Source organism: Abramis brama (genome assembly GCF_963993115.1).
Source record: "Abramis brama genome assembly, chromosome: 1".
In the NCBI taxonomy this organism is placed as follows: Eukaryota; Metazoa; Chordata; class Actinopteri; order Cypriniformes; family Leuciscidae; genus Abramis; species Abramis brama.
Window position 1 is genome coordinate 19,397,275 of NC_139963.1, and position 9,809 is coordinate 19,407,083.

General features: G+C 41.3%; 1 protein-coding gene across 5 annotated transcripts in view; it reads left to right on the forward strand.

Moving 5' to 3' along the window:
* baiap2a (BAR/IMD domain containing adaptor protein 2a) overlaps positions 1-9,809 on the forward strand; it is a 104,616-nt gene that overhangs the window by 82,856 nt on the left and 11,951 nt on the right. For all 5 annotated transcript variants that reach the window (XM_084117473.1, XM_084117474.1, XM_084117471.1 and 2 more), the window contains exons 7-10: positions 3,066-3,218; positions 6,801-7,034; positions 8,857-9,073; positions 9,195-9,396. In XM_084117473.1, coding sequence (XP_083973599.1) covers positions 3,066-3,218; positions 6,801-7,034; positions 8,857-9,073; positions 9,195-9,396 — 806 coding nt within the window. The remainder of the gene's footprint in view (positions 1-3,065; positions 3,219-6,800; positions 7,035-8,856; positions 9,074-9,194; positions 9,397-9,809) is intronic.

Consider the following 9,809-nt stretch of genomic DNA (forward strand, 5'->3'; position numbering starts at 1 on the left):
ATGAATTATTTTTTGTCAGCAAATATCATTTTGCTTGAAAATATGGAACATTATGCAAGTATAAAGGGGTTTTGAGCAAGGTTTTATGTTTTATTCCATTCATCAGTAATGCAGAGTTCTGTTTTTCAAGGCTAAAGACTATGGGTCTTCAACAGGGGTAATCTCCTGCTGGGGTTTATCTCAAGCTATTTTTTGAAGTTATAGGTCAGCCCAATCTTTCATTGGCCCTCCCTCATTAAGGCTACATTCACACTGTCAGTTGGGATTGACAACAGCATTTACTTAGTTACAGGTGTGATTCTTGAAATATCCTATTCAAACAGCAACTTGCAATAGCGTCTTGAAATTTAAATGCAGTCTTTATGAACGTGCAATGGGAGTCAAGCCCGTATTCTCTTACCAGTAACCATAGAGACAGTGACCAAAGGAATATCAAAGGCGGCGACATCCATAAAATAGAAAAGTGTTATTACTTTTGATACGACAAGAGTCCAATCGAGCTACGAGTTCATCCGTCAAATCTTCATTAACTGACAGCAGCTTTTACATCTGAGTGGAGAGCAGAGCATTTGAGTCACGCATAAAACACAAAACTGAAGGGAACAGCTCTGGTGGAGAACAGTGGATCTAAAACCTTCAGGTGACAGCTCATATCTCCATCGCTAAATGTCACCTAAATGTGAAACCACACATGAAAAACTTCAACACACGGTAGGCACATTCACATATAAATATTGATCAGCGAACATGAACAGATCAACCGTACTTGCTTGATGCGTGAGAACCTCATTGGTTGCTGTGTAACTCATGAGAATGAGTCTCATTGGTTCTCACACATCAAGCAAGCATGCTTGAGCTTCCGTTTACCATAACTGATGTGTGAGTTGATGAATATTTATATGTGAATAAATGGCAGTCTGTTCATCATATAAAGCAATAGAGTAATATAACAATTTAATACAATGTTTCATGACCTTATGTTATGTTTTTGTTCAGCTACACTGCAAAATGGCCCTTTTTAACGGTTATGTTGTATTTAATTACTTTGATGTTCAACAGGTTAGCTTTTTGTAGAATATTCCAATTTATCATTTTCTTAAACCATCTAATTATTATAAAACCCATAATGCATTGCTTGTAAAAGGCAGCTGTTTAACAGCTAAAGGGGTCCCTTTTGCAGTGTAGTTGAACATAAACATAACATAAGGTCGTTAAACATTGCATTAAAGCCTTTGTTTTCATCTACACTGAGGCAAGGTGTTCCAACCAGAGGCAAAACATTTCAGCCTCCTATTTTTCATTTTTCAGAATGTTTGCTTTGGCCAGTTTAAGTGCATGTGCACGGCACAAGTGCATGTGTACACATCATCAGGATGGTACCACCTCCGCCTTGTTTTGAGCCAGGAATAACCCTGCATATATCTGTTAAGAGTTACTTTTTGGATTACATTAGCATATAGATGACAGACAATGACTAAAAGCCACAGCACTTGCACTTATTTTGTCTTTAATGCAATCTTCTGTTGTTCCTCAACACATGTAAGCCAGTAGCCATCAGTGTAAAACTAGCGCCAACCTGTGGTAATTACTTCACACTGCATGTTGCATTTTGTGGCAGTGTCGTGAACAAAGGTTGTTTTATCTTGTGGATACTCAATCTAGTAAATACTCTCTTCAACAAGCTCTTGTTTCAGACAATTCAGTCCACTGGATACAGAGTAGATGGAAGACCATCAAATCTCTCTATAAAACTCTCTCCTGCTGGTTTTACAACCCATTAATTTTACATCCCAATCTTCATCTGAACGCAGTCGAGCTTTCGCTGTGTGACCGTAGGAGATTTTCTGCTCCATTAGATTTCTGAGTCTGACTTGTTCATCAGCGTTCACTCTCTCTATAAGTCCGTTTTTTTCATTGGAAGTAGTTCCCATCATTGATTCTTGATGGTCTCTGAAGTACTTTTCTCATTATTATGCTTTTCCTATCACTTGTTTCATTCAGGCCACTATAACTGAATACATGATGATACCAGTGAGTGATGGGGAGTCCCCCTCGTCCTGTTGTGGGTAAATTGGAATAGGGCACTAAAACACCTGGATGTGTTGAGATAATGAGTTCTGTAATGGTTCTGACATTTCCGGGAGCTGAGAGTTCCCACTGGGGATGTGAGAGAGGGAGATGGCAAGGTGATTATGGACCAATCAGCAGAGAGCGGGTATAGACGAGATCATTTTAGTATTCATATATTCACAGCACTTCTGCTCATGTTTTAATCTAGAGCACAGTCACTGACAAAACAGCACTAAAAAGCACCAATTTTGTAGTGCCATTATACATGAATATGATAATCATTCAGTACCACGGAACTGTCGCAATAGTTTTTGTAAGGCATAATGGAGAACCTGCACTCTCCTGTTACCAATTATTTGCAAAATTATCTTCATTCTCGAGTTTTTAATCCGTACCAAAAACGAGTTTCACAGCCTGATGCCAAGCGAGAACATTTTTAAAGGGATAGTTCATCATTTACTCACCTTTATAACTAATTTTCTTTCTGTGGAGCACAAAAGGTGAATTTTTTACGAAAATCCTGGCTGCTAAAGCGAATGAGGATGAGTGTTTGTTTTGTATTTATTAATATACATTAAGGTAACAGCAGTGACAGTAAAGACGTTTGTAATGTTAACTGTAAAACTGTTGTCAACATTGATAGTAATCAGAAATGTTTCCTGAGCATCAAACCAATATTAGAATGATTTCTGAAGGATCATGTGACACTGAATGATGCTGAAAATTCAGCGATGACATTATTATTATTATGTTATTTTATGTTGTACAAATATTTCACAATATTACTGTTTTTGCTGGATTTTGGATCTAATAAATGCAGCCTTGGTGAGCAGAAGAGACTCCAAAGAACCATTAAGCCATCTTAAGAACATTACACAGCAAAAAATTGTTCTTTAGGAAGGTCAAAAGGCCATTCAAGAACCTTTAAGACTGTAAATGCAAGCTTTTTTATGTTCACCATAGAAACGAATTGTTTTTTCTTTTATCTTCCGCAGTTTGTTGAGACCATCAGCAGTAAACAGAGTGAGCTGGAATCCTTCATTGCAGAGGGCTACAAAACAGCACTTTCAGAGGAACGTAGGAGATACTGTTTCCTGGTGGACCGTCAGTGCGCCGTGGCCAAGAACAGCAGTGCCTACCACGGGAAGGTGAGACCCAGATGCTTTTTCCTTTGCCGTACAAGATAGACAGCATCACCAGCGATGCACTTTCACAGTCTCTCCTGTAATATGGCTGAAGACAGCAGCAGTTGCCATGGCAATCCCCAAAGATCACCCCTCACTACCGTCTCCATTGGGCACAGTTTGTTTGGGCTTATTGCAAAGATGAGATTTATTCTCCCCTGCAATTGTCTGTGTTCCAAAGATGCCTGTGAAGTATTGCACGCCATTTCTGGACATATCAATTATCTGTAATAACGGAGCCACTTCCCCACGGCAAAACGTCATCATTGTAACTCCAGACTGCATGTAGAGCAGTTATTTAGATCTGCAGGTGGTCCCACCTCTTATGCAATCTACTTAAATGCTCCTTTTTACATCTGTATACTTGTGTGTGCTGAAGAGATGCTTGCACGTGGCTATTTTGTGTAATATACTATTGTATAACTTGCTCTGACTAAACCGTAAACCCTGATCATGGACTAGACGTGTGGTGCTGTCTTCTGGGAACGTTGTTGAAGCTGTAGGGAGGGGCGGAGAAAAGCCTTTCGTTTTCAAGAACATCCTGTCCAGTAGCTAATCAGTACGGAGGCGTGTGTGGGAAGAGTTCAGAAAGGGCGCGCTGAAGAGAGAGAAAGAGAGAGAGCGAGTGTGGTAGAGTCGGGAGCCGTGAGTGTGTTGTGTGCGTGAGTCACCAGGAGTGGGCGGTAGCACGGAGACGAAGGCCCCTCACCCACACTGCAGTGAGCTGTACTGTAAGTGGTCCGAGATGTGAGAGACCCATTAGCAGTTGCTCAGAATCAACAACAGTCAACTGCTAGGACAATGACGTGAGGTGAATTATATGTTGAAAGGATTGTGCAAAAAGCTCAGGGTCAAAAACGGTCGATGCCCTTAGGGTTAGGGCTTTTTCAAACCTCTTAACCCTAAATTGAACTTTGCCACATAACTCAGAACACCCTAGCAGCCAGCCTGAACATCCTAGCAATAGACTAAAACACTCAAAACACTCAGGACATCCCAGCAACACACTAAAAAGCCAGTCAGAATCACTCAGAACACCCTAGCAATCACTCAGATCAACATTACAGACAAACAACCACTCTGAGCACTCTAAAATGACCCAGAACATCCTAGAAACACACCGACAATCAGTCTGAACAACCTAACAACACTCAAAATCAATCAGAACAGCCTAACAACTCTCATACAACCACTTGAAACACTGTAAAATGGCCCACAACATGTTAGCAGCACACAAAAACCATTCGGAGTACCCTAGAAATCACTCAGAACAACCTAACAACACTCAAACAACCACTCGGAACACCCTGAAGTGACCCAGAATATCCTAGCAAAACACACAAAAAACAGTCAGTACACCCTAGAAATAAATCAGAACAACCTAATAACACTCAAACAACCACTCGGAACTGCCTAAAATGACCCTGAACATTCTAGCAACACACCGCAAACCAGTCAGAACACCCTAGAAATCACTCAGAACTTCCTAACAACACTCAAACAACCACTCAGAACACCGTAAAATGGCCCACGACACGTTAGCAGCACACAAAAACCAGTCAGAACACCCTAGAAATCAATCAGAACAACCTAATAACACTTAAACAACCACTCGGAACTGCCTAAAATGACCCTGAACATTCTAGCAACACACCGCAAACCAGTCAGAACACCCTAGAAATCACTCAGAACTTCCTAACAACACTCAAACAACCACTCAGAACACCGTAAAATGGCCCACGACACGTTAGCAGCACACAAAAACCAGTCAGAACACCCTAGAAATCAATCAGAACAACCTAATAACACTTAAACAACCACTCGGAACTGCCTAAAATGACCCTGAACATTCTAGCAACACACCGCAAACCAGTCAGAACACCCTAGAAATCACTCAGAACTTCCTAACAACACTCAAACAACCACTCAGAACACCGTAAAATGGCCCACGACACGTTAGCAGCACACAAAAACCAGTCAGAACACCCTAGAAATCAATCAGAACAACCTAATAACACTTAAACAACCACTCGGAACACTGTAAAATGGCCCACGACACGTTAGCAGCACACAAAAAACAGTCAGAACACCCTAGAAGTCATTCAGAATAACCTAACAACACACAAACACTCGGAACAGCCTAAAATAAGCCAGAACATCCTAGGAAAACACCAAAAATCAGTCAGAACACCCTAGAAATCACTCAGAACTTGCTAACAACACTCAAACAACCACTCAGAACACCGTAAAATGGCCCACGACACGTTAGCAGCACACAAAAAACAGTCAGAACACCCTAGAAATCACTCAGAATAACCTAACAACACACAAACACTCGGAACAGCCTAAAATAAGCCAGAACATCCTAGCAAAACACCAAAAACCAGTCAGAACACCCTAGAAATCAATCAGAACAACCTAATAACACTTAAACAACCACTCGGAACACTTTAAAATGACCCAGAACATCCTAGCGAAACACCAAAAATAAATCAGAACAACCTAACAACTCTCAAAAAACCACTCAGAACACTGTAAAATGGCCCAGAATGTGTTAGCAGCACACAAAAACCAGTCAGAACACCTTAAAAATCAGGGAATAACCTAACAACACACAAACAAACAACCTCTAAGAGAACCCTAAAGACCACCCAGACCATCATAGCAGCATAATAAAAACAACACAGAAAACCCTAAGAATCACCCGCAACACATTAAAAACACTCAGAACACTATTAACAACAGAACAAACTATCACTCTGAACACCCCAGCAACCCAAATAACTATTTAGAACACCTTAAAAACCACCCAGAACGCCATCGAAATGCATCAAAGAACACTCAGAACACATTTGCAATACAATATAAACCACTTATAACACCCTAGAAACCTAGCAACACAATAGAAATAACTCCGAACACCCTAGCAACACACTAAAGAACACTCAGAACACATTTAAAAAAATGCAGAACACATTAGCAATAGCAACACACTAAAAAACAATCAGAGCACCCAACACCCAAAACACTTTATCAACCACTTAGAGCACCCTAGCAATACACCAAAGACCATTCTGACCACCTTAGCAACACACAATAAACCATTTAGAATACCCTAGCAACAACCTGAGAACCACTCAGAACACCTCCGCAACCATAATTGAAATGTCTAGGCAGCCACTTGCATTTTCTTCTGAAAGTGTAAAAATCTAGTCACGAATCTGTAGTAGTAACAATAACTGTAGTAACTCTGGTGTTTTGGCAGAAACTACAGTTACCGTTACCATGGCAATGTTTTTTTTTTTTTTTTTTTTTTTCATGAGCAGCAAGTGTAGTGGTGTAAAGCCAACAGAGGACATCTGGCATCTCTCTCTCTCTCTCTCTCTCTCTCTCTCTCTCTCTCTCTCTCTCTCTCACTCACTCACTCACTCACTCACTCACTCACTCACTCACTCAGACTCATACATTTTATTACACCATTTATAGACAAGCTTTGCCAATGCCATTCTAAACAATCCCTATCTTTCCCGTGGTGCTTGTTTGTAGGGTAAGGACTTGTTAACCCAGAAGATCCCGGTGTGGCAACAGGCCTGTGCAGACCCCAACAAGCTGCCCGACAGGGCCATGTTGCTCGCCCAGCAGATGAGCTCTGGATCAAGCACCCTCATCTCCAGCCCTCTGCACTCCTCCAAGGGCAACCTGGTCATCTCAGATCCCATTCCTGGAGCTCAACCGCTGCCCGTGCCCCCCGAACTAGCTGCCTTCATGGGCCATCAGGGGGTTAGTAAAGAATATTTGCCATCTGTTTCACAACATAAAGGATTGATTGTTGGTCAGAATACACAAAATAGCATTTCAAGCCTCGCGTATCCTGATGTGAAAAGTAAATGTTCATTTGCATACTGCAGCATTAGCTGAGCGTAGGATGATTCAACCTCTTTAAAACTCATGTCTGCAGGCTGTGCTTTAGTCGAGTGGCCCCTCGCTAGAGCAGAACGCTCACACAATGTTAATTGTGCCTCTACACCCCATAATGCACTAACGCTCTATTTGTGCTGCTGCTTGAGTGATACTCGTATATCAGAGCTTGTTTAGAAGTCTGTGGCCTTGTCTGCTGGTTTAAAACCAAGCCTTTTGTGTGTGTATTTGGAAGTGGCCGACCGATATTGATATTTTTTTGATGGTCGATGCCGATATCACACTATTTAACTGACTACACATGATTTTATGCAGTCTACAAATGCACACGGTATACTTGTTCCTATACTATTTACTATCTTTGTTTAACAGTTCTGTCTTATAATGTAATCTAATAATGCAAAGATCTTCAACCCTGCTCCTGGAGACCCAGACTGTGTTTGAAATCGCCCCCTCATACCCTCATTAACTATTCCCTACATTACTCCACTATTGTAGTCCATTTAAAAGGAGTGAATGAAAACGAGTGAGTGAATTCACTGGAAGGGCTGCCGCTTTTGCATAGTTTGTGCTTGGTGTTTAATAATCAGTTGAAATTTAGCAAACTGGCAGCTCCAGTAGTAAGATGAAAAGATTGGAAACTAGCATACAACTAGCATGTATAACTAGCATGGAAACTAGCATGTATAACTAGCATGAAAACTAGCATGTATAACTAGCATGGAAACTAGCATGTATAAAGTTTAATTAAAAAATGTAAACAAGTAAAAATTAATTTATACCTGTATGATATGCTGTAGACATATTGAAAATGAATGGATGGATGATTCAGCTGCAGGCGTCATCTTCTGGTCAGACACGGGAATTCATTCGCCGTGCTACTCTCACAGTGCATTATGGGTATTCTCTATCCATTGAGCGTACACCGGTTGTACACTCGTTATTTGCGGTGCATTGTGGGATTGAATGAGTGCACTCGATAATATCCACTATGGTTTCAGACACCACTACAAATGGCTGTCCCCTCAAATAGTGCACTGTTTAAGGGTATGGGGGGCGATTTCGGACACAACCCCAGTGTCCTGTAAAGTTCAATTCTAACCTCGGTGTGTTTGATTAGGGTTGTTAAACTTGAGCAGGGTTGAAGACCTCTGTAATAATGTATTAGACTGTTAAACAGAGACAATAAACTAATAATAAGACGCTCTGACGCTGGCATTCACAGCGCTGTCAAAATAAAAGTAAAAGACTGGTTCCACTTTATTTCGATAGTTCACTTTAGACATTCTACTGACTATAAGTAACTTTGCAACTACATGTCAACTAACTCTCATTAGCGTATTAGTAGACTGTAGTAGACTGTTAGGTGTTAGGGTTCGGGTTAGTTGAATAAGTTGACTTGTAGTTGCCAAGTTACTTGTAGTCAGTAGAATGTCTGTTGGAGGACCATCAAAATAAAGTGTCAGCAGATATTAAGCAGACAGTTTACTAATACTCTGACAATTAGTTGACATGTAGTTGCAAAGTTACTTAAAGTTAGTAGAATGTCTAAAGTGGACTATCGAAATAGTGTTACCAAAAGCCTTATTGGCCTAAGCCAATAATGAAAAAAGGCTAAATAGGCGATATATCAGTCGACCATTAGTGTCTGGCATCGCTTACTTGGTGATCTTGATGCTTGCAGCGGCTAATGGGTCCTGATGGCATGTCTCTGGTGAACGGGACGACGGGCGTCCATGGAGACGACTACTGGAACGAGGGAGGGGTCTCTCAGGGAAGACCGCCCTCCCCACCGAATCAGTCTCAACCGCAGAGCCAGCCCCAGAGACAGGTCAGCGACGTCTACTCCAACACTCTGCCCGTCCGCAGGCCTCAGCCCGCTAAAAACAAGACCACTGTGGGTAAGAGAAACCAACCCTTCCACACAACCTTTTGGGCAAATAAAGTCCTTTTGATTTTGAGAAAAGCTCCATAAAAGAAGTTATGGAAGGAATTCTTATTAATAGTTGGTTCGCTCTGTAGGAGAGACACGAACTCTGCCTAGGTCAAGTTCTATGGCGGCTGGACTGGAGAAGAACGGACGCGCTCGCGTACAGGCCATTTTCTCCCACGCCGCTGGTGACAACAGCACCCTGCTCAGCTTCACTGAAGGCGACATCATCACCCTGCTGGTGCCAGAGGCTCGGGACGGCTGGCACTATGGGGAGAATGAGAAAAACAAGATGTAAGCACTCAATTAGCAACATTACATTAGCAACATAGCTGAATAGAAACATGAAAAGTCTTAAATGAAGCTCACATCCCATGAAGCACTGCAGATGACGTTGGGACCGTCGCTAGGGTTTCTGGACCCAAAAGAGATCTCAACAATATCTCAAAGTGCCCAGAAGGCGACTGCAAAGTGGCATTAGACATGTTTCTCTACATTCTCTCACTCCTTGTATATTTGCATTTATTTAAATATTTTGCAGTAAACAATGACTTAAGAGATAAAATGCAAATAGTTAGTGATGCATTTGATTACTAGAGTCTTTTTCTCAGGAGAATAATCTGAGATGAATAAATCTCCATTTTAATCTCTTTTGTTTTTGTTTAGGAGATTATTTTTCTAAGTAAGTTGAGATGTTAAAGATATCT